Genomic DNA, 25,501 nt, shown 5'->3' on the forward strand with positions numbered 1-25,501 from the left:
AAAGAAGTAGAGGATGGCCCACATCCTTGAGTCCCTGCACCTGCGTGGGAGACCCGGAAGAATCTCCTGGCTCCTGGCTTTGGTTGGGCACAGCTTTGGATGTTGCAGCCAATGGGGAAGTATACCAGTGGATGGAAGACCTCTCTATTTCTCTCTGCCTCTCCTATCTCTGTGTAAATATGACTTTCCAATAAATAAATAAATCTTTAAAAAAAAAGCTTAAGAATGTACATGTAGTAAGAGTCTGGTGTTAGAAAAACATTTAATGCTATATGTATGTGATTATATGTACTGTATATTCTCTGAAAATATATAACTACACAATCATATGTGTACAGAAACAAGTAAATCTTTATAATAGTTTATTAACTGGGGCACAGTAGGTTCAGCCCCTGTTTAAACACCAACATGCCATATTGAAATGGCAGTTCAAGTGCTGACTGCTCCTCCTCCAACCATCTCCCTGTTAATGCAACTGGGAAGGCAGGAGAAGATGGACCAGGTACATGGATCCCTGCAATCCACAAGGGTGACCAGGATATAGTTCAAGACTCCTGGATTTAGCGTGTGTTAGACGTAGCTGCTGCAGCCATTTGTAAAGGGAACCAGAGGATGGAATATTTCTGTCTCTCCCTCTCTATATGTCATTCTACATTTCAAATAAATATAAATTTTTAAAAGTAAGTACTACCTTAAAAGTGCATGACAATGTGTCTTCCTCTGGGAGATGAGCTCAGAAAGGGACATGAGTGATGTCACTTTAAATTTCAGATACAGAGGAAGGGAAACACATGGTTAAAATATGAGGAGTATCTGATTTTCAGTTACCTTTGGTTTAGAGAGGAAAAGAGGCTGATTAATTCAAGGACATAGCCCAAAATTACTTTCAAAATTATGTTAAGTGTGAAAGGACATGATGGAATGTAGAAAAATAACATAGGCTTTCCATGGGTTTTGATCATGTTCCGGAAAAAGGCACTGAGAACATAAGATTAGAAATAGAACAATGCACATGTTTACCTGCCTCTAAATTGAAAACAGGGAGTAAAATGATATTCCAAATTTTTCTTCTATGTTCACGGTAGCCACAAAAAGGAATATGAGACTGTGAAATCTAAAGATCATCTTCCTTTAATCTGATCCTCTCAACTTTCCCTACAGGTTAGAATTGTTCTTAGCATAGTTTCTTTTAGGGCCCAGCATAGTGGATAAGCAGGTAAAGCCAGGAAAAGCAGTAGAAGATGGCCCCATTGTTTGGGTTCCTGATACCCATATAGTAGACTTGGATGAAGCTCCTAACTTTTCTGGATAAGCCCTAGCCATTACAGCTTTTTGTAAAGAAACCAGTTAGTGGAAGAACGATCTCTCTCTCTCTCTCTCTCTCTCGCTCTCGCTCTCGCTCTTGCTCTCTTTCCCTCCCGCTACTTCAACCTCCGCCCTCCTATTCACTCTCTCCCCCATCTCTATAACTCTGACTTTCAAATAAATAAATAACTAAATCTTTAAAAGCTTTGTTTCTCTCTTCTGAAACCACAAATCAAATAATTCCAGTTGACATTCAGACAAGACAGCTTTCTACCATCTTCCCTTTCATCCCTCTATCTGCTTGTCATTATGAAGACTGGTGTGACCTATTGGGATTCTGTTTTCTTTTATTTCTTATCTGCTTGATGCACAAATGAAGAGACTACAGAGAACTGACACTAGGATTATTATTTTCTTTTTATTTAGAACATAGGGACTGAAGTATGGGTCTAAATTGTCATATCTTAATATTTATTTCTGTTTTATAGTGATAAGACTTGGTAAAGCAGCATTGATATGAATTGGCAAATGTGGAAATCAGTGTAGGTGTTGCAGAATGTAGGAAACAGCAGATATCCCTGTGATAAGATCCCACTAAACTCCTATAATGGAGGTTGAGTGTTCACTGGATCTGATGGAATAGTAAGATGTGAGAGAAGTCATGGAGGGTGTCTCTGATAGAGGAAGGGATAGACAATGCCTCTGAAGAGAAGGAGTTGCAGACAACAGCACAGAGGCAGAGAGTTTGTTCTCTTTCAAATAGGAATGAAGCAGAGCTGGTAGGAAGGTGGCACAGAAACAAATCCATTGACAACTGCAGTGATGTCCAGGTCCTTTGGCTCAACCAGAGATTGCAGTTTAAAGTTCTGCAAAATGGAGGTCAGGAACAAAAACAGCTCCATGCGGGCCAGGCCCTCTCCCACACACATCCGTTTTCCTGAGAATAGCAAACAGAGAGGATAATCACTTGCTGTGTGTAACTGTGAATGTAACAAACATTGTGTTAGTAACTGGTAGAAAGAAAACAGACAGTAATTGATGGATGCATGGAAGTTTGGAAAGGTTTGTATAGACAAATGTATAGGGTCTGGCACATTCTCTCTCCTCTTAGCCCTAGCCATACATATTTTTTGACAGGCAGAGTGGACAGTGAGAGAGAGAGAGAGAGAGAGAGAGAGACAGAGAGAAAGGTCTTCCTCTTTTTTTGCCGTTGGTTCACCCTCCAATGGCCGCCGCGGCCAGTGCGCTGCGGCTGGCGCACCACGATGATCAAAAGCTAGGAGCCAAGTGCTTTTCCTGGTCTCCCATGTGGGTGCAGGGCCCAAGCACTTGGGCCATCCTCCACTGCACTCCTGGGCCATAGCAGGGAGCTGGCCTGGAAGAGGGACAACCGCGACAGAATCTGGCGCCCTGACCAGCACTGGAACCTGGTGTGCTGGCGCAGCATGGCGGAGGATTAGCCTATTGAGCCACAGCGCTTGCCAACCATACATTTTTCAGCAACTTCTGATGCGCAATCAAGTTTCAGGTTTTGCATTCTACTGTTCTTTCTGACTGAAAAAAACAGTGTTCTGATTCTTTCATTCAACATCTATTTAATACTGTGCTGCTTTCCTCTTCTGTCCATTATGTCTTGTTCTTTTGAGAGAGATGACGTGTCATATTTACAAAATTTTTTGATAGGCAGAGTGGACAGTGAGAGAGAGAGAGAGAGAGAGAGACAAAGAGAAAGGTCTTCCTTTACCATTGGTTCACCCTCCAATGGCTGTCATGGTCAGCGCGATGCGCTGATCCGAAGCCAGGAGCCAGGTGCTTATCCTGGTCTCCCATACTTGTGCAGGGCCCAAGCACTTGGGCCATCCTCCACTGCACTCTCGGGACACAGCAGAGAGCTGGACTGGAAGAGGGGCAACCAGGAGAGATTCTGGCGCCCTGACCGGGAATAGAACCTGGGGTGCAAGTGCCGCAAGCGGAGGATTAGCATATTGAGCCGCGGTGCTGGCCATATTTACTATTAGAATGTTGGGTACTCCATGCCGTGCCTTACACTGGGTATGAGATTGTAAGAATCAGATACATTCTCTCCATGTGCTTCCTCCGTCTCCCCTGCAGACTACGCATCCCTCTCCTACAGCACTAAAAAAAATGGAATCTGATGGTATTTACTCAACTAGTCACTGATTTGGGTGAGGTCTTTGAGTGCTGTTCTGTGCTTGCTCATACTTTCATTTCCAGACAAGACTCTGCAGGGTGAGAGACACCACATAGAAGAATTTCAGTGAAGTTGTGGAGTTAACATGTTTATCGTGGTGTGTGATGAAACTCTTCTCAGTTTTACCTTCTAGGTATAGATCTTAGGAACCATGAGACTGCATCTAGAGGAAGAATTCAATCAACCTATAGTTTAGATTTCTCAGTGTGGCAGGAACGTGTCAACAAACAGAGCCTCAGGAACCTTGTCAATAATGAGGATGTATTGTGAGCAGAAAAGTTCATTGACATTGGGAGCGGTGTTCCTGATCGTGTACAAAGAGGAATTTACCAATTCCCGAGAAAGTACCATGATACCAAAAAGTTAGCTAGTTCCAAAACCAGCGAAAGATACAGCAAAGATTGAGACCTAGAGACCAAAATGAGCATTCAGCAAGAATTCTCAGCTGAATACTAGCTAATCAAATCCAACAATATTTTAAAAACAGTATTCAACTGAAACAAGTGAGATTGTTCTCTGGTATGCAGACATAGTTCAACATATGCAATTCAATAAATGTAATACGTCATATTAATAACTGTAGAATAAAAACCATATGATTAACTCAATAGGTGCAGAGAAATCCTTTAATAATGCAAAGCACGACTTCATGATCAAAACTTTAAGCAAAATGTGTCTAGAAGGATCAATCCTTTACATAAATGTATATGATGATCCCATAGCCAGCATCATACTGAATGGGGAAAAATTGGAAGCATTTCAATTAAGATGTGGAACCACACAAGGATGTCTACTTTTACCATTACTATTCAATACAGTTGCTGAAATTTTGTCATAGCTATTGTGCAATAAAGAAATCAAAGATATACAAATTAGAATGCAGGAAGTCAAAGTCTCCCTGTTTGCAGATGACATGATCCTATATTTAAGGGAACTAAGGAACACCACCAAGGGACTATTGGAACTCATAAAAGATTTTGCAGGATAAAAAAATCAACACATGAAAATCAGTAATATTTGGATGCAAAGACAATGCCATGGTTGAGAAAGAAATAGTAAGATTACATTCACTGGACCGGCGCCACGGCTCAATAGGCTAATCCTCCAACTTGTGGCGCCGGCACACCGGGTTCTAGTCCCGGTCGGGGCGCTGGATTCTGTCCCAGTTGCTCCTCTTCCAGGCCAGCTCTCTGCTGTGGCCAGGGAGTGCAGTGGAGGATGGCCCAAGTCCTTGGGCCCTGTACCCCATGGGAGACCAGGATAAGCACCTGGCTCCTGCCATCGGATCAGCGCGGTGCAATGGCCGCAGCGCACTGGCCGCAGTGGCCATTGGAGGGTGAACCAACGGCAAAGGAAGACCTTTCTCTCTGTCTCTCTCTCTCACTGTCCACTCTGCCTGTCAAAAAAAAAAAAAAAAGATTACCTTCACTGACAATAGCTAGAAAAAATTAAATATCTTGGAGTAAATGTAACCAGGGGTATGAAAGATCTCTATAATGAAAATTTTAAAAATTAAGTAAAAACAGAAAAAGACACAACAAATGAAAAAATCTTTCATTTTCTTCTATTGTAAGGTGTAATATCATAAATGTGCATACTATCCCAAACATTTTGCAAAATACCAATGACATTCTTTTCAGATCTAGAAAAAAATGAAACTAAAATTCATATGGAAACATAAGAAATTCCCATTGTTTATTTTACCTTGATTCATAGTGGATGTTATAGACTGAACTCAGCTATGCATCACCTAATAACTTGATGAAGAAACTATGATTATATATACACAGTGGAATACACATCAACAAAAATCCTGTCTTTTATAGCTAGAAACCTTATGCTTGGTGAAATAGGCCAGTCCCAAAAAGACAAATACCATATGTTTTCCCTGATAGGTGTTGACAGAGTTCAAAAAAGTGTAATGTATATGAACAAAATCACATTTAAGATTTGATTATGGTTAATGCCCTTATCAATACTCTTGAGGAAGCGAGGTTTTTCTACTTACCACTGGTTGAATTCTTTATTTATTTGAGGGTTATACTTGTGAACATAAAACAAACTGAAAGTATATCAGTGTACAAAGGAAAAGAAAAAAGAAGGAAAGAGGAGGGAGGGTGGGAGTGTGGGAGGGATGCAGTGTATGGTGGGTAGTATTATGCTCTTACATCTGTACATGTGGAATACATGAAATTTGTTCACTCTATATGACAAAAATTTGAATTAAAAGAGTTATCTTCTCTGAAATTCCATGGAAATGAATTTTTCACCTGCTGAGAAAGGCATGAAGTAGTCACTCTTCTTAAAGTTGCCACTCTCATCCAGAAAGTGTCCAGGGTCAAATACCTTTGGGTTAGGAAATGCTTTTTCATCATGTAGCACGGATGTCAGTGATGTTATGATGTCCGTACCCTGGATAAAACAGACACAGATCATCAAAGTATGAAGAAGTCACTGTGCTGGGTAAAAAAGAGAAAAGTGGAAATCACTTAGGACAATTTTTGATCAATAAAAGAAGAAGCCCAAGTCCCAGGAAGAGCAGTGACATCCCCAGCCACACAGACCAAGTAATAAGCAGAGATGAGCGGTGGCAGTGATTTTGCTAAAATGCCCTGTGACAGCTTTTGACCATGTGAGCACGTGGGTTCAGTAGCAAGTATAAAACCTCTGACCATTTCTCATTGTGGCAGTTTGTTTGTGCTCATGTTTAAAATAAGGGAGATCTTTATTACAGTTTAATCCTAACTCAGGGTATGCCCCTACCTCACCACTAAGTTTCAGAGAATACACCAAGTACTTATGTGCTTTCCCTGAAAAAAAGGGAAATTGACAAACTGACACCTTTAACATTCATTTGGAAATGTAACCACCTAGGAGGAGCCAAAACAACTGGCAGACACCCACTGCCACACACCAAGATCTGAGGGAAACAGCACTGAGTCCATCAAGATGCCATACACAGGGACTTTCCACTAGTTTCTTTCTTTCTTTCTTTTTGACCAGCAGAGTTAGTGAGAGAGAGAGAGAGAGGGAGAGAGAGAAAGGTCTTCCTTCCGTTGGTTCACACCCCCAAATGGCCACTAAAGCCAAAGTGCTGGAGCCAGGCTCCAGGAGCCAGGCGCTTCCTCCTGGTCTCCCATGGGGTGCAGGGCCCAAGGACCTGGGCCATCCTCCACTGCATTCCCGGGCCACAGCAGAGAGCTGGACTAGAAGAGGAGCAACCGGGACAGAATCTGGCACCCCGACAGGGACTAGAACCAAAAAGCAAATCTGTCCAACTTTCCAGGCCATGGCTTTCTCTTACTGCCCTTAAAGAATGGAAACAGTCATAGACAATGTGTAAATGAATGAGGATTCTTGTTCCATTTTTATTGAAATCAAAATTTATGTTTCATGTAATTTTCATGCATCAAAAATATTCTTCTGTATTGTATCAGTTTAAGCATATTTAGCTTAAAAATGGGCAGGGCTGGAACCACACTGTGGGTAAGAAGCTTAAGAGCACTGAGGGTCAATGTAAAAGAAACAAGATTACCTTAGGGATAAAGTAGTTTCTGAATCTAACATCTCGGGTCACTGCATGGGGCAGGTTAGTGGGAAGGAGGTCGATGAATCTCTGGATCTCATGTATCACAGCATCCGTGTAGGGCATGCGGCTCCTGTCCTGCATGCAGGGGCTCCGGTGTCTGCCAATCACACGCTCAATCTCCTCCTGGACCCTAGCTGATAAGACATAAGTAAGAAATAACGGGGGAAATGAGAAAATTGGCACAGCTGTCATAACAATTTAGGGTTTCATGAACCTTAATGAAGATGTCGCAACAGAATTATAAGCTACAGGCCAAGAAAGACACCTCGAAATATAAAATGAGTTACCACAAAAAGATACAGTGTACTCTCCTACATCTAACATTATGATATATTGGTACATACAGGCCATAAAAATACACAGATGAAATTAACGTAAATAGAAGTAATAAAATGATCGCAAAAATCAGAACATAATTAAATCAAGAAAACACTGGCCTTGCAGAAAGGAAAATAGAAATCAAATCTAAATTTGAAAATGCATGGGACTTAAATCATGTTAAAACAGATGTGTGAAGGGAGGGTGTGTTTGGAAATGTGTTATTTTACCTTTTGTGAGTCTCTAAATGTATTTGCAGGTTTTGGAATATGTGTTCATTTGCAATGTTAATCTTACCATCTTCCTACTCCCCCAAAGTAGCCATTTTGAGCATCCCTGCAATTTATAATCATGTTTCTTTAAATGTCTATTTCTTTATTACCATTTTTAACACTTATTCAATTATTTCCTTGTAAGACAGATGAGAATTTTCATCTGCATCCCTAGCCCACATACACATATGCCCACCATGACAGGCACACACAGCAGTCCCTCCATTTAGCAGGATATATTTAGATCAGACATTTTGGTTATATCAACATTCATTTTTTCATCATTCTGAGCATATAAGTATAGTTTCCTAGTAAGGCAATTCTGCATCTTTAGCTTTTATTACTTTCTTTGATATTATTAACTTTGTCATCATTTTTTAATTCACAATTTTCTATCTCCTGATAAGAAGTATTTCCTGATACTCAGATAGATTTTTCAAATACCTAGTAATAATATTCTGGTCATTGGGATTCTTCAGATTATTAGTACTTCTATAAAACTAAACTTCTTCCAGGTAACGTTCTAAATGCATTTGTCCAAAAAATATAAAATTATTTACACCACTTCTCCCAATTCTTGTTTTATCCAATGCTAGCTTTATGGCAATAGACTTCTGTTGTAATAACATTACTTTGGGTGCATCTTCTGACTGAAAGGAAACACCTGTCTTATGCATCTATACTTTTGAATACCTCCCAGACTGGAATTACTTAAGGAAGCCTCACTGAATTTCAAGTTGGTTTTCAGTAAGAAAAGCTTCCTTGTCCTTTTCTCTGTATTAGAGCACTGAATTGTCAGAATGAGGAAAGGTAGCAGCAAGACTATACCTACTCCTCAATGGGGTCTTTTTGTTATGAAAGAAAATGCCATGCTGTGCCTGCCACACATCACTCCCATGAGATCCAGCACAGCCCCCAAACATCACTGCTCTTCCTCCTGCCAGGCTGTCTTCACTGCTCTAGGATCTCCTCCTGCATTGTACAACATTGGCCTGTTTTATTCTGATCACTGCACTGGACAGGGTACAGTTGTTGGCACAGAAGTTTTTAAGCAGTGAGACTCCTCTAGCAAAAACCAGGTGGAGGACTGTAGCCACGGCTCCCCAGCTTCTCTCCTGAATGCAGTTTGCTGCTCACTGAGTCGTACCTGCGACCTCGGGGTGCTTCAGCAGGAGCAGGAGGGAGTATCTCAGCGTTGTGCTCGTTGTCTCAGTCCCAGCTCCAAACAAATCAGACACAGCGATTACCAAACTTTCTAGAGTGAACTCCAAATTATTTTCCTAGGAATGATTTGATGCAATTTGACAAATTACTTGCCAGCATATATTATTACACAAAATCCAAAATAACACAATTATTTTAAAAGATAGCTAACAGGGAAAACTGAAAGTGCAATATTAGGAAAAACTCACAGGATATGTGGACACTATTGATAAGGTGCCCCCAAACTTCAGACTATACCATTACTTCTCCTCTGCCTAAACATTCCATTATGAGACTCTTGAGTGAGGTGTGTCATGAATATTTCTTTCACTAAAGAATATCAGCAGAAGCCTAGTTGTACCACAGCCTCTATTTCCTTCATCTTACTTGAAACATTGTTGCAAAATGGCATCATCTTGGAAGAGGAGGATTTAACCATGAAAATGAGGGTCTATGTGCTAAATATGGCAAGGAATATGGAGGTCACCATACTCCAATGCTTAGTGATCTATTATTGCCAGATTGGCTGAACTTTAGTCACCTTGTATTCGATGTAAATGAACCATTTGCTTAAGCCAGTATTAACTACATTTTCTTTTGGTTATACATAATCAATAATACATAAATCTATTAGTAAGTTAGGAGCATACCATGAAATGTATTCCATGCCCAATAAAGAGTTCAGAATGTGGTCTTTGCCAAAACTTGACATGGAATCAATTATACCTGCAGGTTCTTTAAGAAGTTAAAATTGTACAAAGCTGGTAGGGCTGCAAAACCTAGATGATAATCGGTTCCTCAAGAAAAGATGAGGTCAGCACCACTGTGTCCAGAAGGGAGGCAACCGGCAAGAAGGACTGGGGACACGCGCATGAATGAATTGGAGGTACGAGGTGAAGAGATGCTGCGGTCATGAAGACAGATCTGAGAGTTCACTGTGCTCACAGACGAAGGAGAGAACAGAAGTTGTGCTGATGCCAGAGCTAAGGGACTAATTACATGGAGTTCTCACACACTGTGAGTTAGGAGGGAGTAAGCCATTGAAAAGGACATGTGCATTTGGTGAGGACCAAAAAGATTGCGTGACAGAGAACTGATCGGAAGGAGAAATTTTTAAATATTGAGGACAAGAGATCATTTATGTTTACATTTATAGTTTTCTAACCAGTCCTTAAATAAGCATTATAGTAATGATAATATCGAAATGACCTGTGCATGTCAGGGTTATATAATCAACACCCAGAACATTAACTAAATCCTCTCAAAACATGAAGTTGCTACACACAGACACTCACATCGATTGGTAATCCCACCTTCAGAGAGATTGCTAAATTCATCAAGTTATAATTTCTCTTGAATCAGTAAGACAAGCAGTGTTCTCACAAACCATCACTAACATTTCCTTCTTTATAAGTGGATTTGGGGATCCACTGGGTACTAGCACATAACCTGTCATAATTAAGCTACACTCTATGAAACAATAGCCAAGGGGTAGACTTTCCATTTCATAGAGCAGTGATACTGCTATGATGGCAATTCTGGAGCAATGTCACAAGCATGCTACATCAGGAAGTTCAGGAATCAGTCCCTGCAGGAAAAGGAAATCACTGACCTTGAAGGATCTGTCTGGGGCAAGTATTTCAGGACTCTGGATGCTCGTCAGATAGTTGCAGCCTTCAGGGCTAGTGCTTGATGAAGAACTTGTCTGCTCTGTTTCAGGGAACTTTGTCGTCATTCATATAAGTAGAGGCCAACATACGTCGTACCTCAGCTCTGTGGCAGGCAACTTTGGGGCCAGTGTCCTGTGCTGCTGTGTGGCTTTCTGGTTCCAGACTGGGCAAGGGGAATGTTTTCCTTTAAAAATAAGGAGTTGTGCCTTTTGGTTGCTGATGGGCTGGGCATTGTTTCAATCCCATGTGCTCCAACAACTTCTCCAGGGCATTAAGTGAGGAATTTAAAGAAGCGAATGACTTATCATTTTTTCTATTTTTACTGGACCCAAGATTTTAACGAAGTCTGTGTCTCATCACTGACTGATAGCAGAGAAAACAGAACAAGAGTCAAGTGATCACATGACAGGAACTATAACCTTGCTAACTCAATTTATAAAAATTCTAAATAAGCAGATAGCTGCAGGCTTTCTCAAGGACAAATGACAATTTGTGCAAGGCAGAAAGTCTCATTTCCAGATTTGTCACGTTATGATTTATTAAATGTCCAGTTTCAACAAAAAACTACATGGACACAAAGAAGCAAAAAATATTGTCCATTAAAATTTTTAAATGATTTTACAGAAGTCATTCCTGAGGAAACAAAGACATTGGACTTATGATGAAATCATTAAGATAAATTTTTAATAAGTTCAAAGAGCTGAAGAAAATTATATACAAAGAATGAAATACAGTTCAAAGAATATGTGTGAAAAAGTAGAACGTACCAAATATGAGGAAGAAAATACAGGTGGAAAAACAAAGAGAACCTCTGAAGTAAAAGTCACATTAAGTTATGGGTACTCCTGTTAGGAGTTTACTTAACTGGGCTGGCTGTGGTGTAGCAGGTAAGCCACTGCTTGCAGTGCCGGCATCACATACAGGCACCTGTTCTTGTATCGGCTGCTCCACTTCTGTTTTTTTTTAAAGATTCATTTATTTTTACTAGAAAATCAGAGTTATACAGAGAGAGGAGCAGAGACAGAGAGAGAGAGGTCTTCCATCCACTGGTTCACTCCCCAATTGGCCGCAATGATCAGAGCTGAGCTGATCGGAAGCCGGGAAACAGGAGCTTCTTCCAGGTATCCACGTGGGTGCTGATCCAGCTCCCAACTAATGCACGTGGGAAAGCATGGAAGTTGGCACATGTGTTTGTGCCCCTGTTCCCTTTTGAGTTCCAGAAGAAGCTCCTGACTCCCTGCTTTGGATTGGCCCAGCTCTGAATATTACAGTCATTTGGGAAGTGAGCCAACAGATGGAAGATCTCTCTCTCTCTCTCTCTCTCTCTGTGTCTCTGCCTCTCTCTGTCTGTAACTCTGCCTTTCAAATAAATGGATCAATATTTAAAAATAAATTTAAAAAGAACAACTATACAGATAATGGTAAATATTAATATTTTATATTTTAATATAAGTATTTTAGTTTCTATGTGATTTTAAATAAAAATTCTTATAGAAGAATTATAAATATGTGTTACTGGTTATAATACAAAAAAAAAAAAAAAACGATGTGTAATAACAACAACATCATGCCAAGTAGGAAAAGCCAGTCACAGAAGGAGAAACATTGTGTGTTTCCAGTTACAGGTACTTAGAATAGCAAATTCCAGGAGACAGAAAGTAGATTGTCTTTAAAAAAAAAAAAAAAAAAGAGGCCAGCGCTGTGGCGTAGTGGGTAAAGGCACTACCTGCAGTACCAGCATCCCATATGGGCACCTGTTTGAGTCCTGGCTGTTCCACTTCTTATCCAGCTCTCTGCTATGGCCCGGGAAAGCAGCAGAAGATAGCCCAAGCCATCTCCAGCATGGAGACACAGAAGAAGCTCCTGGTTCCTGGCTTCGGATCAGCGTAGCTCTGGCTATTATGGCCAGTTGGGGAGTGAACCAGTGGATGGAAAACCTCTCTATCTCTCTGCCTCTCCTTCTCTCTCTGTAACTCTGACTTTCAAGTAAAATAAATAAATCTTTTAAAAAAAGTAGGTAATATGGTGTTTGGCAGGGAATGGGGAGCAGGAACTCATTATTTAATAGATATGAAGTTTCTGTTTTGCAGAATAAAATAATTCTGGTATGTATGGTGGTGATAGTTACAAAACAAACTGATTGTGCTTAATGCCACCAAATGGTGCTACTCTTAATATAATTAGTTCATTACCACACTTTATCTCTTTATGGATTGCACATTCTGATCAAATTGATTTTACCCAAGAAATGCACAGGTGGTTTAAAGAAAAGCAATGAATGTTGAAAAACACATTATAAGAATGTGAAAAAAATCATCTCAACAGATTTTTAAAAAGCATTTGCAGTAAAGCTCTAGTTGGCAGAATAGAAAGGGAGCTTAGGGCACTGTTCTAGGGGAAGATGGAAAAATAGTTGAAAAAAAAAAAAGTGAAGGTACTACATTCCAGGGCAGAGTTAGGAAGAAAACTGTTGTAGAAAAGTCTGCAGATAAAAGATGGACACATAGATCTACGTGGAGGGCACGGACACATAGCACGGGCATGGACATAACACAGGACCTCAGCAGCTGTGAGCCTAGAAAAACGACAGCTTTGGAACGTGAGGTGAGATCAGACTGCAGCAGCCCAAGCTTCTGACCATACAACTGTGGAGATACAGTCTGGTGTGAGTCTGGCCCAGTGGCCTGTCATGAACACAATACCTGCTAATGTAGCAGAACAAAAGGGTGCACATTTCTCCCTCCCAATATACCCCACAACATCGCCTGACTGGTTCAGAGAGTGTGAGTGTCATTTTGAATATACAAAAGATGCTTAAGGATGAGCTATGCAGAGAAACACAGAAAAATAGCCATATTTATGAAGGAATGTGAAGGAGAAAATGTCCCAGTAAAACTAAGAAGGAAATTCACAGTAAACAACAGGAATATTGATGGAAAAACGGCAGGGCCAAGACATTACTTCTCAGTAGTAACTTGAATATTAATGGCCTCAGCACTCCAGTTAAAAGATACAGATGGGCTGAATGGATTAAATAACAAGACCAATCTATTTGCTGCCTACAAGAAACACACCTCAATAACAAAGACACATGCAGACTGCAAGTGAAAGGATGGAAAAATATATACCATGTTAATGGAAAGCAAAAAAAAAAAGCCGGGGTACCCACTCTAATATCAGAAAAATAGACTTTAACATAAAGACTGTTAAAGGGACAGGAGAGCACTAGGTAAGGATTAAAGGATCAATTCAGGGCTGGTGCCGCAGCCTAATAGGCTAATCCTCTGCCTTGAGGCGCCGGCACACCGGGTTCTAGTCCCGGTCGGGGCGCGGATTCTGTCCCGGTTGCCCCTCTTCCAGTCCAGCTCTCTGTTGTGGCCCAGGAGGGGAGTGGAAGATGGCCCAAGTGCTTGGGCGCTGCACCCCATGGGAAACCAGGAACCAAATGGAACTAACTGATATTTACAGAACTTTTCATCCCACAGCTCGAGAATGCACATTCTTCTCTCCAGTGCACTGAACCTTCTCTAGGATAGACAACATGCTAGGCCATAAAGCAAGTGTCAGCAAATTCAAAATAATTAAAATCATGCCATGCATCATCTCTGACCTCAAATGGAATGAAGCTGGAAATGAACAACACAAGAATCTCAAGAGCATATGCAAACACATGGAGACTGAATGACATGCTCCTAAATGAGCAGTGTGTCATAGAAGAAATCACATAGAAATTTAAAAAATTTCTGGAAATGAATGAAGAAGAAAATACAACATATCAAAACTACGGGGTACAGCAAAGTACTATTAAGAGGAAAGTTTATAGCAATTGGTGCCTACATCAAGAAATTGGAAAGGCCCCAAGTACATGAGCTATCAATACATAACAAGAACCTAACAAAATAGCAACAAACTAAACCCCAAATTAGTAGGAGGAAAGAGCAAATTAATATTAGATAAGAAACAAATAAAATGATCCAAAATAAAATTCTAAAGATCAGTGAAATGAAGAACCTATTTTATGAAAAAATAAAATTGATATGCAATTGGTTCAACTAATCAAAAAAAGATAACTCAAATAACAAAATCAGAGATGACAAAGGAAATAAAAAGAATAATCAGTAGTTACTAAGAAGAGCTGCATGCTTACAAACCAGGAAACCTAGAAGGAATGGGTAGATTCCTAGAGACATACAATCCATCAAAATTGAGCCATGAAAATATGGAAAACCTAAAAATGCCAGTGGCCACAGCAGAGATTGAATCAGTAATAAAGACCCTCCCAAGCAAAGAAAAGCCTAGGACTGGATGGATACGCTGCTGAATTCTACTAGACATTTAAAGATGAACTAATTCCAATTCTCTCAAGCTATTCAAAACTATTGAAAGTTAGGGAATCTTCCCAAAATTCATCTATGAAGCCAACATCATCTTAACTATTAAACTAGAAAAAGATACAACAGGAAAAATAACTATAGACCAATATCCCTGATGAACATATATTCATGTGAATTTTCCCTCAAGTTTTATATAAAATAATTGAAAAGATCTATGGATTTAATGCAATCCCACCAACTATTCACTGAGTCTTAATAGAAATTTACAAGTCTACCCTAAATTTATATTGAAATTCAAGGAACATAAGATAGCCAAATTAGTTTTGAAGTACAACCACCTTAAAGGTCTCACACTTCTTTACTTGAAAACTACAGTAATTCAGACTTCAAGTTGGTACTCAGGTATGATGACAGACCCAAAGGTCAATGTAGTGGAGTTGACAGCCCACAAACAAACTTAGATTTATGTCCAACTGACCTTTGGCCAGGGTGCCAAGGTAATGCGATAGGGGACATTGTCAACAAACAGTGTAGTGACAAGGTGATTCACACCTACAGGTTGCCACATAGACACCAATCTCTTCTCCACATATGTACAACTTACTGTGTTACAGGGAGCTAAGTCTTTGTCTTCCTTCCACGTACTCTTTCCCACTGCACACTGAGCACCTCCACACACACCACTCACTCCACCTGAAATTCTCTCTCCTGTCCTGAACTGCGAACTTCAAAAGACCTCCTTCAATGTGCAGGATATGCGCAAATCCCACCCAGGCTAAGCCCCTCTCCCTGACACTTGTTCAGTGATGATGTCACTTCACATTACAGCATGATAGTCAGTGATTTTTAATTCTTTGTAATTCACCTGAGATGTGCATTATGTTCCCCCTTGGGTAGATTATTTTCATTTAAAGAACAAGGCCCAGGTATTCTAACCATTTAACAATTTAATTTTATATTCTGTGTCTTTAAAAACATTTTTGGAAATGTATATTATTTTTAAAAACCAGAAGCTTCATTTTATAGACTAAAGTAAACTTATCTTTTAATTCTTTATTTCTGCAAACTTTATGTGAAATCCCTTAATATTTTTCAGGATACTAAAAGCTCATTCCTACAATAGATATTTAAGTGCTTGTCAAAATAGCCTGACCATTTTAACGTCCATTGTTTATACAGAATTATTGGCTGAACCTCAAAATACAAAAGAAATCAAATAATGAACTGTTGTGAACAATTTACCTGCTCCATTTTGATCAAGAAACAATCAATAAAATCCCGAGGATTGTTAACATCCAGGAGTTTTTGATGTTCTTTCACTTTCTCCATAATAAAATTTTTTATATAATCAGCATTTTTTAGTAAGGTCTTATGAATTCCTGGGAAATAATCAAGGAGAGCAGGGAAATTATTGTAGACCTAAAACAGAAAACAATAATTTGTTGAATTATATATACATTTATATATACACATATATATATTTGCACCCCTATTTAGGAATTACAGCTATAAATATGAATAAAATATGGTTGCCATTTTCAGGGAGAAACTTTTATTTAAATATATGGTAGTTCCATATGCTTATAGAAATATTTGGGGAGAGAATTCAAAATCAAAGAAGAAAGTCATTTCCTAGTGGCACACATAATTTTATAGTGTAATATCTGCCTTTTTTCAATCTCATTTTTTCCATAAATCTTTAGCTAAAAAATTTGAAAGATAATAGAAAATCAGGGCATTGTGGTCCAGCAGGTAAAGCACTGCTTGGAATGCCAGCAACCTACATTGTGTACTCCATCGAGTCACAGCTACTCCACTTCTTGCTACTGGGCCTGAGAGACAACCTGTGATGGCTCAAGTACGTAAGTTCCTGGTTCCTCGCAGCTGCCTGGCCTAACCCTGGTTTTGGGGGCATTCAGAACGTGAACCAGCAGATGGAAGAATTATTTCTCTCTCTCTCTCTCTCTCTCTCTCTCTCTCTCTCTCTCTGTTTCTCTCTCTCTCTCTCACTTTCTCTGTAATCCTGCCTTTCAAAGAAATAAATATTATAAGAAAAAAATGACATGGATGTCCATTGATTGACAAAGGCATCCTTTGTCTAGTCATCGAAGTGGCTCCATAGAAATAGGGCTTGGAGTTTAGTGGAAAAATCACTGGACAAGAAGATAATGGACATAAAACCAGCCCAATATTTGGACACTCATTTTCCTGTGTGTAAATAAAAGTTTCCATTATCTTTCTTCAAAAAAAAAGAGATTTATTTATTTATTTGAGAGTCAGAGTTACTCAGAGAGAAAAGGAGAGGCAGAGACAGAAAGGTCTTCTATCCACTTGTTCACTCCAACAGCTGGGTGCAAGGGTCCTAGCAGCGCTGATCCTAAGCCAGGAGCCAGGAGCTTCCTCTTGGTCTCACACCGGGATGCATGAGCCCAAGAACATGGGTCATCCTCTCCCAGGTCATAGCAGAGAGCTGGATTGGAAGCAGAGCAACCAGGACCTGAACTGGAGCCCATATGGGATACCGGCACTGCAGGCAGTGGCGTTACCCGCTATGCCACAGCACCAGCCCAAGTTTCCATCATCTTTCACAGTGTTCAGTGACTTCAGCTGTGCTTTGGACTGTGCTGTCTGAACATTCTCTTCACATCTTGGTCCATGTGGAAATTTGCACCTGTCAGATAAAGGAGCATAAATGGTTTCTCAGGAACAAAAGATCTCACTCTCACCTGCAACCATGGAGAGCTCAGAATCCTAACATTTTCATTTAAGCTTTCCATCAGTTTAAGAAACTCTTCATCTTTATAATCAAAGCGATTATGGAAAATAACGGAGCAGATCACATTGCAGGGAGCACAGCCCAGGATAAAGGTGGGATCACAGGGTGAGGCTGAAGAATTGAAAACAATTTTAAAACACCATTAAAATATAGATATGAAGCTTGTTACTTTTGTCCATGGTAATTTAGAAATTTTAAGCAATGTCTTCCCTACAAATTCCTTTGACAGTAAAAATAAGTGACACAAATGCAATCAACACATCACTTTACTGTAAGCCTGAGCTGACCATTACAACCTAGCTGGCACATTCACTGTTTTTATAGCACTGTTGTTACACAGAGATCTGCTATTTGGGAAATAAAATAAAAACTTCTTTAAACCTGGTCATTCAAGTTTTCAAACTAGGGTCAGTTACCTGTGCAATGTCTGTAGACAATAAAGCACTGAAATGGCGAGCAGAAAATAATGTGGGCCAGGAAACTTCTTATAGATAAAATAATGAATAGAATAGTCACAATGAAAATGATGTGCTGAACCATTGGAGAGGAAATAACGAGAAAAATTGTGGGTAAATTCAAGTATTGAAAAGAAAATATTTCAAAAGCTGTAGGCATCCATGCAATATGAGAAAATACAAAAATGAGAAAATGAAGCAAGTCATTGGCCTACTGCTTATGATGCCATTAAGACGATTTGCATTCCAGATAGAGGAGTGCTGGGTTCAACACTAGGCCCCACTTCTAACTCCACTTCCTGATATTTCAGACTCTTGGAGGCAGCAGGTGATGGCTGAGTTCATGAAACTCAAGTGGGAGACCTAGTGAGTACCCACATCTGGCTCAATTATAGGCCTGGCTATGTGGGAATCTGGGGAGTGAACTAGTAGATGAGATCTCTTGATCTCTCTCTCTGTGTCTCTCTGTGTTTGTGTGTGTGCATGTATGTATGTGTGTGTGCATATACGTATGTGTGTGTGTCTGTCTATATAATTTTCATTTTATAAGAAAAACATTGAAAAATAAGTAAAGAAATAATAAGTTTAGGAAGGATTCGTTTGCATAAAGCAGTAGAATGAGAGTTATATTATTTTATTTCAAGCATACATCCTAGTTAGATGAAGCAAAAAATAATTGGCGTCTTCTTTATCATGAGTTTTAATGTTAAATGAAAACAGTCAATTTCCTTGAGAAGTGGACAGCCAATATCTGTAACTGCTTTACATATTTAACATACTGGAGCAAAGCTGACCTTTAGTAGATCCCAGGATATTGTTCTGTACAACTATACCAAATATCAAAAGATGTTTTAATAAAATTTAAAATTTACCCAGAGGTTAAGCCAAGTCTCTCATTTTACAGATAAACAAATGAAAATCCAGGACAGATTTTCACTTTAATTGGCAGATTTGTATGGTGCAAATGCTAGAATCAGATGATCAACTTGAACTTTACAGGTAAAGAGCTCATAAATTCATAGCTACCTCAATAAGGGCATCTTAATTAAAATTGTTCAGAATGCATGGTAGAATACAGGCCATTAGGATACCTGAATTACTTGCACCTATGTCAGGCTTTCTTAACATTTATGTTACTCTACGTTTTCAGACAAAATTTTATTTTACGCCAGCGCCGCGGCTCAATAAGCTAATCCTCCGCCTTATGGAGCTGGCACACCGGGTTCTAGACCTGGTCGGGGCGCCAGATTCTGTCCCAGTTGCCCCTCTTCCAGGCCAGCTCTCTGCTGTGGCCAGAGAGTGCAGTGGAGGATGGCCCAAGTGCTTGGGCCCTGCACCCACATGGGAGACCAGGAGAAGCACCTGGCTCCTGCCTTGGGATCACCGCGGTGCTCTGGCCGCAGCACGCCGGCCGTGGCAGCCATTGGAGGGTGAACCAACAGCAAAGGAATACCTCTCTCTCTCTCTCACTGTCCACTCTGCCTGTCAAAAAAAAAAAACAAATAAAAAAAATTAAAAAAAAATTTATTTTACCCCAACGAGGTAGAGGATAATTTGGAAAGCCTTGGGAACTGTGTATTTGTGTATATGTGTGTGATATTCAGTCTTTACTTTGCTCAGAAGAGATAATTAAAAACAAGGTAATTTGGAAATTGACTGATAATCAGACGCATTTTGAGTAACATATCTCGGAGCACTAGACCTGATGGTGGGAGGAAAATATGTCACAATTTCTCAAACAAAATCTAATAAACATAGAGAGAAAGCAAAGCAGAAAAGAGGGCCACGCTTTGCAAAGGAAAGCCAATATAAACAGCAATTATTAACACTTGAAATTTTTTTAAGTAAATCATTTCACGAAACAGTGCTTGTATATGTGGAGAATTATGTTACAGGATACATTTACTCAAATCAATCAGTAGGAGAAGTAGACTCAACAAGTAAGAACAATTTTTATAAACAGTGTGATTACAGAGAATTGTAAGTTCAGGAACTTTGTTAGGAATTGCCTAGGGAGACAAAACTGCACACAGGACCACTGGTGTCCAGCACTAAGCACGGGCCTGGGGGAACCTCAGACATGTCAGTGAATCGAGCATGCAGATGTGAACGCCCACGGGGGTCGGTTCTTGTCCCTTAAGTGGCTGATGGGTCATTGCCACCATATGCATTTGCCATGTTTCCACCATGAAATGTTCTGCGATAGGTAGCAGCATTCAGTCTATGGGGAAAATATCCCCCTTTAATTTTTTCAGAAATTACACTCAAAACTTATATCCATGATTTCTGATTGGAAATTATAGAAACTGACTTGGAACAGAAGAGTATTAAATGAACTTTTACAGACGCACAAGACACAGAACCAGGCTGGAAACACAGCACAGATCCAAACAACTCCCCACTTCTTGCTTCAAACTGCACTTCCCACCATGAGAGTGGCAACCAGGCCTCAGGATGAAGGCTCTGCCCACCCTTCCAGGTTTCCCAGGGCAGCATATTCAGGGGAGCAGTGTGAGGTCAGTGATGTGGGGTAAGGGTCACCCACCGTTGGTTTTTCTCAGCTCCTCCACCAGGCAGCGGGCCTCCTCTTGAATTCGGTCCTCAATGCTCCTCTTCCCCATGCCGAAATTCCGCAGGGTCATGAGCGAGAAGCGTCGCATCTCCTTCCATGTCTTTGCATTGCTGAAAGCGATTCCTGCCAGAATGAGAAACAGAAACTTGGAGGGAGGGAGATCCCAGCAAGTAGGAAGAAGCTGACATGAGGCAGCCACACAGATGACCAAGTTCTGTCTGGGGAGCTTTTAAGTCTCTGGTTTGTAACCACTCCATCCCATTAGCACTATTAGACACACACACACACGCACACACACACACACACTTACCAAGTCCCTTACTAACTTTTTCAAGTATGGGCACACTGCCTCTTCCAGCAAACTCCTCTCCAAGATCAACCAGGGCTTCCTTCACTGCCTCGTATCCATGCAGCACCACAGTGGGCTTCATGCCCAGATACACAGTGAACACGGGGCCATAGCATTCTGAGAACTGGGGAGAGAAACAAATATCACCAAAGAAACCACATGTCAGCCACAGAGTGTGTCTGATTCAGACAGAAATTAGCATTGTCTATGTTATCTCTGTTTTTAAGATTTTTTTTAATTTATTTGAAAGACAGAGCTACACAGAGAGGTAGAGACAGAGAGAGAGGTCTTTCATCTGCTGGTTCACTCCCCAGAGGGCCGTAATGGCAGGAGCTGTGCTAATCAGGAGGCAGGAGCTTCTTCCAGGCTCCCACGTGGGTGCAGGGGCCCAAAGACTTGAGCCATCTTCTATGCTTCCCAGGATATAGCAGAGAGCCGGATTAGAAGAGGAGCAGGTAGGACTAGTACCGGTGCCCATATGGGATACAGGCACTTTAGGCCATGATTTTGACCTGCTGCAACTCAGTGCTGACCCACATGTTTTCTCTTCATTCTGCCATGGATTCAAATATTTCTCTTTATACTTAAATATGATAGTGATGTGCCATACAATGGCCCATTAGTTGGTATGCAGTTTACATTTAATTCTCAAACAATCTACTCAGCAAGGTTTTTTGCACTATTTTATAAATAAACTAGCATTTGAGAATTCCAAATTTATTACCAATTTCCTGTAGCCAATAAAGAAACTTATGTACTGCTTATTCAATTATTGTGGCTTGAAATCAATACCCAGCCAAATTCAGGATCACATGGTAAGGTTATCTTATGAGCGTCCTGACTCAATAGGCCCATGATGACACTAGTGATGTATATACTTAGAAATCACGCCAAGTAACTGGCCCAGCCAAGTTTGAAATTTGTTGCTATTAATAAGGCAGAAAGAGAGCAAACAAGCTTTCTATCTGTGTCTCTCTCTTTCTGTTACTCTGCCTTTCAAAGAAATAAAATAAATCTTGAAAGAAACTCTGCCACCCACATGGGAGACCAAGGAAGAGTTCCTGGCTCTTGGTTGGTCTGGCTCAGCTCTGGCCATTGTAGTCCTTTGTGCAGTCAAAGAACAGATGGGATCTCTTTCTTATGTTTGTTTAATAAATTGCAGATTTACAAAGAGGAGGAGAGACAGAGAGGGAAAGATCCTCCAAGTGCTGGGTCACTCCCTAAATGAGAAAAACAACTAGGGCTGGGCCAGGCTGATGCCAGAAGCCACGTGTTTCTTCTGGATCTCCCATGTGGGTGCAGGGGCCCAAGGAATTGCATGTTCCTCTGTTGCTTTCCCAGGTACATTGGCAGGCAGCAGGATGGGAAGTGGAGCAGCCTGGCCTTGAACAGGCACCCATATGGGATGCAAGTGTCAGAAGCAGAGGCTTAACGTGTTATGCTACAAGACTGACCAGGAGATCTCTCACTCTGTCTGTTTTCCCTCCGTTTCTATGGCTCAGCCTTCTGAGTCAAGAAAACAAATCAGAAGAAGAAAGAAGAGGAGGAAGGAGAAGAAAAACAAGAAGAGGAAGAAGAAGAAGGAGAATGAGGAGGAAGAAGAGGAAAAAGAAGGAGGAGAGGTGGAAGAGGAGGAAGAGCAGGAGTAGGAAGAAGAAGAATTAGAAAATCAGAAGCAGAGAAAGAAGGTGGGAGGTGGTTGGGGGAGGGAAGGAAAACAAGCCCCAGAGGCAGGCCAGGACATTACAAAGCAGCATCTCAGGGAGGAGCAGCTTCTTCCATCCTGTGGCATTCTGGGTCATACACTGCAGGGTTTCACAGAATCTAAAAGAATCCTGATGCCACCAGTTGGCCACTGAATGTTTACTTCTTTCTTTCATTCACCTAGACCACTCCAGAACCCATAGCTTAATACCAGTTTTTATTGATACTGCAGAGAAATTCAATTTTCATGGATATTCTGAAAAAAAAAAAAAACACTTGTAAAATACAGTAGATGACTTCTTGAATGAAATTTGTATCAGAAGCTCTTCATCATCTCTTACCTGAAGACAAATGGCTGAAACTCAAAGATGGTCAGAAGTACTCCCAACTTTTGTCACTTAATTATTTTGATTCTATCTACGGGGACCTAATATTTCTCTATTCAACTCCTGAAATTGGTAGAAGAAGCATCAAAGCTTACAGAGAGCATTTTGATTTATAATCATCTGTTTTAAGAGTGTGCATCGAGGAATAGATTTTATTTTAAAAAAAGTCAATCTGTTTACCCTTAGCATGTCACAGGAGGAGCATAATAAATACTTACCTTAGTTAAGGATTTGCTGATGTCCTTAGCATCTATCTGGAGAATATTTCCAATGATGGGGAAAGGAGTGGGGCCAGGAGGGAGCTTCCCCCTCCCGGAACTCTGCTTCCAGATTGAAAGGAGAAGTAAACAGCAGAGACCCAACACCAGGACCACAACTGGATCCATTCTCTTCTTCCTGGGATACTGTGAGCTGGGAAGCACAGGCTTTATACCACTCTTGCTAATATGCTTCTCTGACGGGTCAAGCAACAGTGCACTTTATCCTCTCTCCTGAGTGGACTTTGCCTCCACGACAGAGATGAAAATAAGATATTCTTTAGTCGCATTGCATTCTTTCCTGTGCCCACTCGGGAAATGGTAATTTCATTGTACTGGGTTGCTCCTATGTACAGGTAATTGAAAATAAGGCAGAGAGAGAGAGTTACAAAGAGATCCATTTCCTGTATCTTGGTTCATTCCTTGCAGTTTCAACAACAGAAAAGGTCAAATCAGAAACTCAGAAGTCAATCCAGCTTACCACATGGGTGAAAGAGTTCCAAGAGCTGAGAAACCATCTCTTGCTCCCACGTATAGGATTAGCATACACTGGCTCAAACTCAAGCTTCTGACATTGAATGCCTGTGTCAAAAGCAGCAGCTGAACTACCACGACACAGTGTCTATTCTGGGGCATTTTTATGAGATCTGATGTCCATTTTGTGTACTATGTCCTACACACAGGCAGTCTCCAGAGCAACTTCAACAACGAAACCTAAACTATTCGTGACTCTCAATCAACAACACACTATGTTCATAATGAAACAGACGTAACACCCAATAGGAACTCCTTTAATTGACTTCAAGGATAAAAAACTACATGTGCTCACACGAACAGAAAAAACACAGAGTTCTTCCAGTTGATTCACTGTAGAGGTAAAATTTAGTCAGTGTAACTAAGGAAAGAGACAATCTCAGAAAATTTGAGGGAAACCCTTGGGAAACTAAAACTACCCTCACCTCATGTTCAGCTCCAGCCAAGGATGATTCTGTTAGTTTGGGTCTGTCGTGGTCTGAAATGAAAAGTGAAATAATGCAGCAATTCAGGGAAATAATAAAGAATGCTCTTGCAGATACAATAGAGGAGGAGAGGAAGGGAAGTCATTCAATGGACCCACAGCTCAAAGAACCACAACTTGTTGACCTGAACAGGAGGTGACACTGTGTTGATGAGAATCAAAATCTCACTGAAAGATAAACGTTACTAGATCACCAATGACTATGCTTATACAAAGGCATGTTCTTACAGTATCATCAGATGTTTCTGTAAATTGGCTAGTGCTATTATTTCTAAACTGTATTTTTAACTTTTATTTAATAAATATAAATTTCCAAAGCACAGCTTTTGGATTACAGTGACTTCCCCCCCTATAACTTCCGTCCCACCCAAAACCCTCCCACCTCCTGTTCCCTCTCCCATTCCATTCACATCAAGATTCATTTTCAATTCTCTTTATATACAGAAGAACGATTTAGTATATATTAAGTAAAGATTTCATCAGTTTGCCACCACACAGAAACACAGAGTGTAAAATATTGTTTCAGTACTAGTTATAGCATTAATTTACATTGTACAACACATCAAGGACAAAGATCCTACATGGGGAGTAAGTGCACAGTGAATCCAGTTGTTGCCTTAACAATTGACACTCTTGTCTAAACTGTATTTTTAAAAATTAAGTCTTGTGGAGACCAACTTAGAGAAGGTTTTATTGGTCAAGAATAGAGAGATTCTGACACTTAACAGAGTTTCGCACCCTGCATATTCTTTGGATTCTGTTACCTTTGCCTAAGGTAAAATCATTCAATTTGAGGGATGAGGAAACTCGGCCTTGGGGACTCAGTCCCAAGGCCAAAGACACACAAACTGCTGATGTTAGGCTTCTGAACTGACCCCGTGTGTCCCATGTCTTCCTCTCTTCCTCAAGCTAGACTTTCCTTTCACTTGGGTTCAGGAACATTTTCAGAGTGTGCTGTGATTCTCTATTGCATGACTCACTCTAATCAGTCACTTGAAAAACAAACATGATTTATTTAATGATTACCACAACAATTGATTAAAAATCAGGGTCAGAAAAGTTTAGATCTTGAACAATTCCA

At 40.4% G+C, this 25,501-nt stretch overlaps 1 protein-coding gene across 1 annotated transcript; it reads right to left on the minus strand.

Annotated features, from left to right (window-relative positions):
• Window positions 1-1,705: 1,705 nt before the first annotated feature.
• Window positions 1,706-24,050, minus strand: CYP2C5 (cytochrome P450 2C5). The gene is given in 9 exon segments (NM_001170926.1): window positions 1,706-2,242; window positions 5,788-5,929; window positions 7,053-7,240; window positions 8,844-8,976; window positions 16,146-16,322; window positions 17,630-17,790; window positions 20,680-20,829; window positions 21,017-21,179; window positions 23,364-24,050. Coding segments are annotated over 9 exon segments (1,464 nt in total). The 5' UTR covers window positions 23,532-24,050; the 3' UTR covers window positions 1,706-2,060.
• Window positions 24,051-25,501: the final 1,451 nt, after the last annotated feature.

This window comes from Oryctolagus cuniculus, chromosome 15 (genome assembly GCF_964237555.1).
Source record: "Oryctolagus cuniculus chromosome 15, mOryCun1.1, whole genome shotgun sequence".
Classification (NCBI taxonomy): Eukaryota; Metazoa; Chordata; class Mammalia; order Lagomorpha; family Leporidae; genus Oryctolagus; species Oryctolagus cuniculus.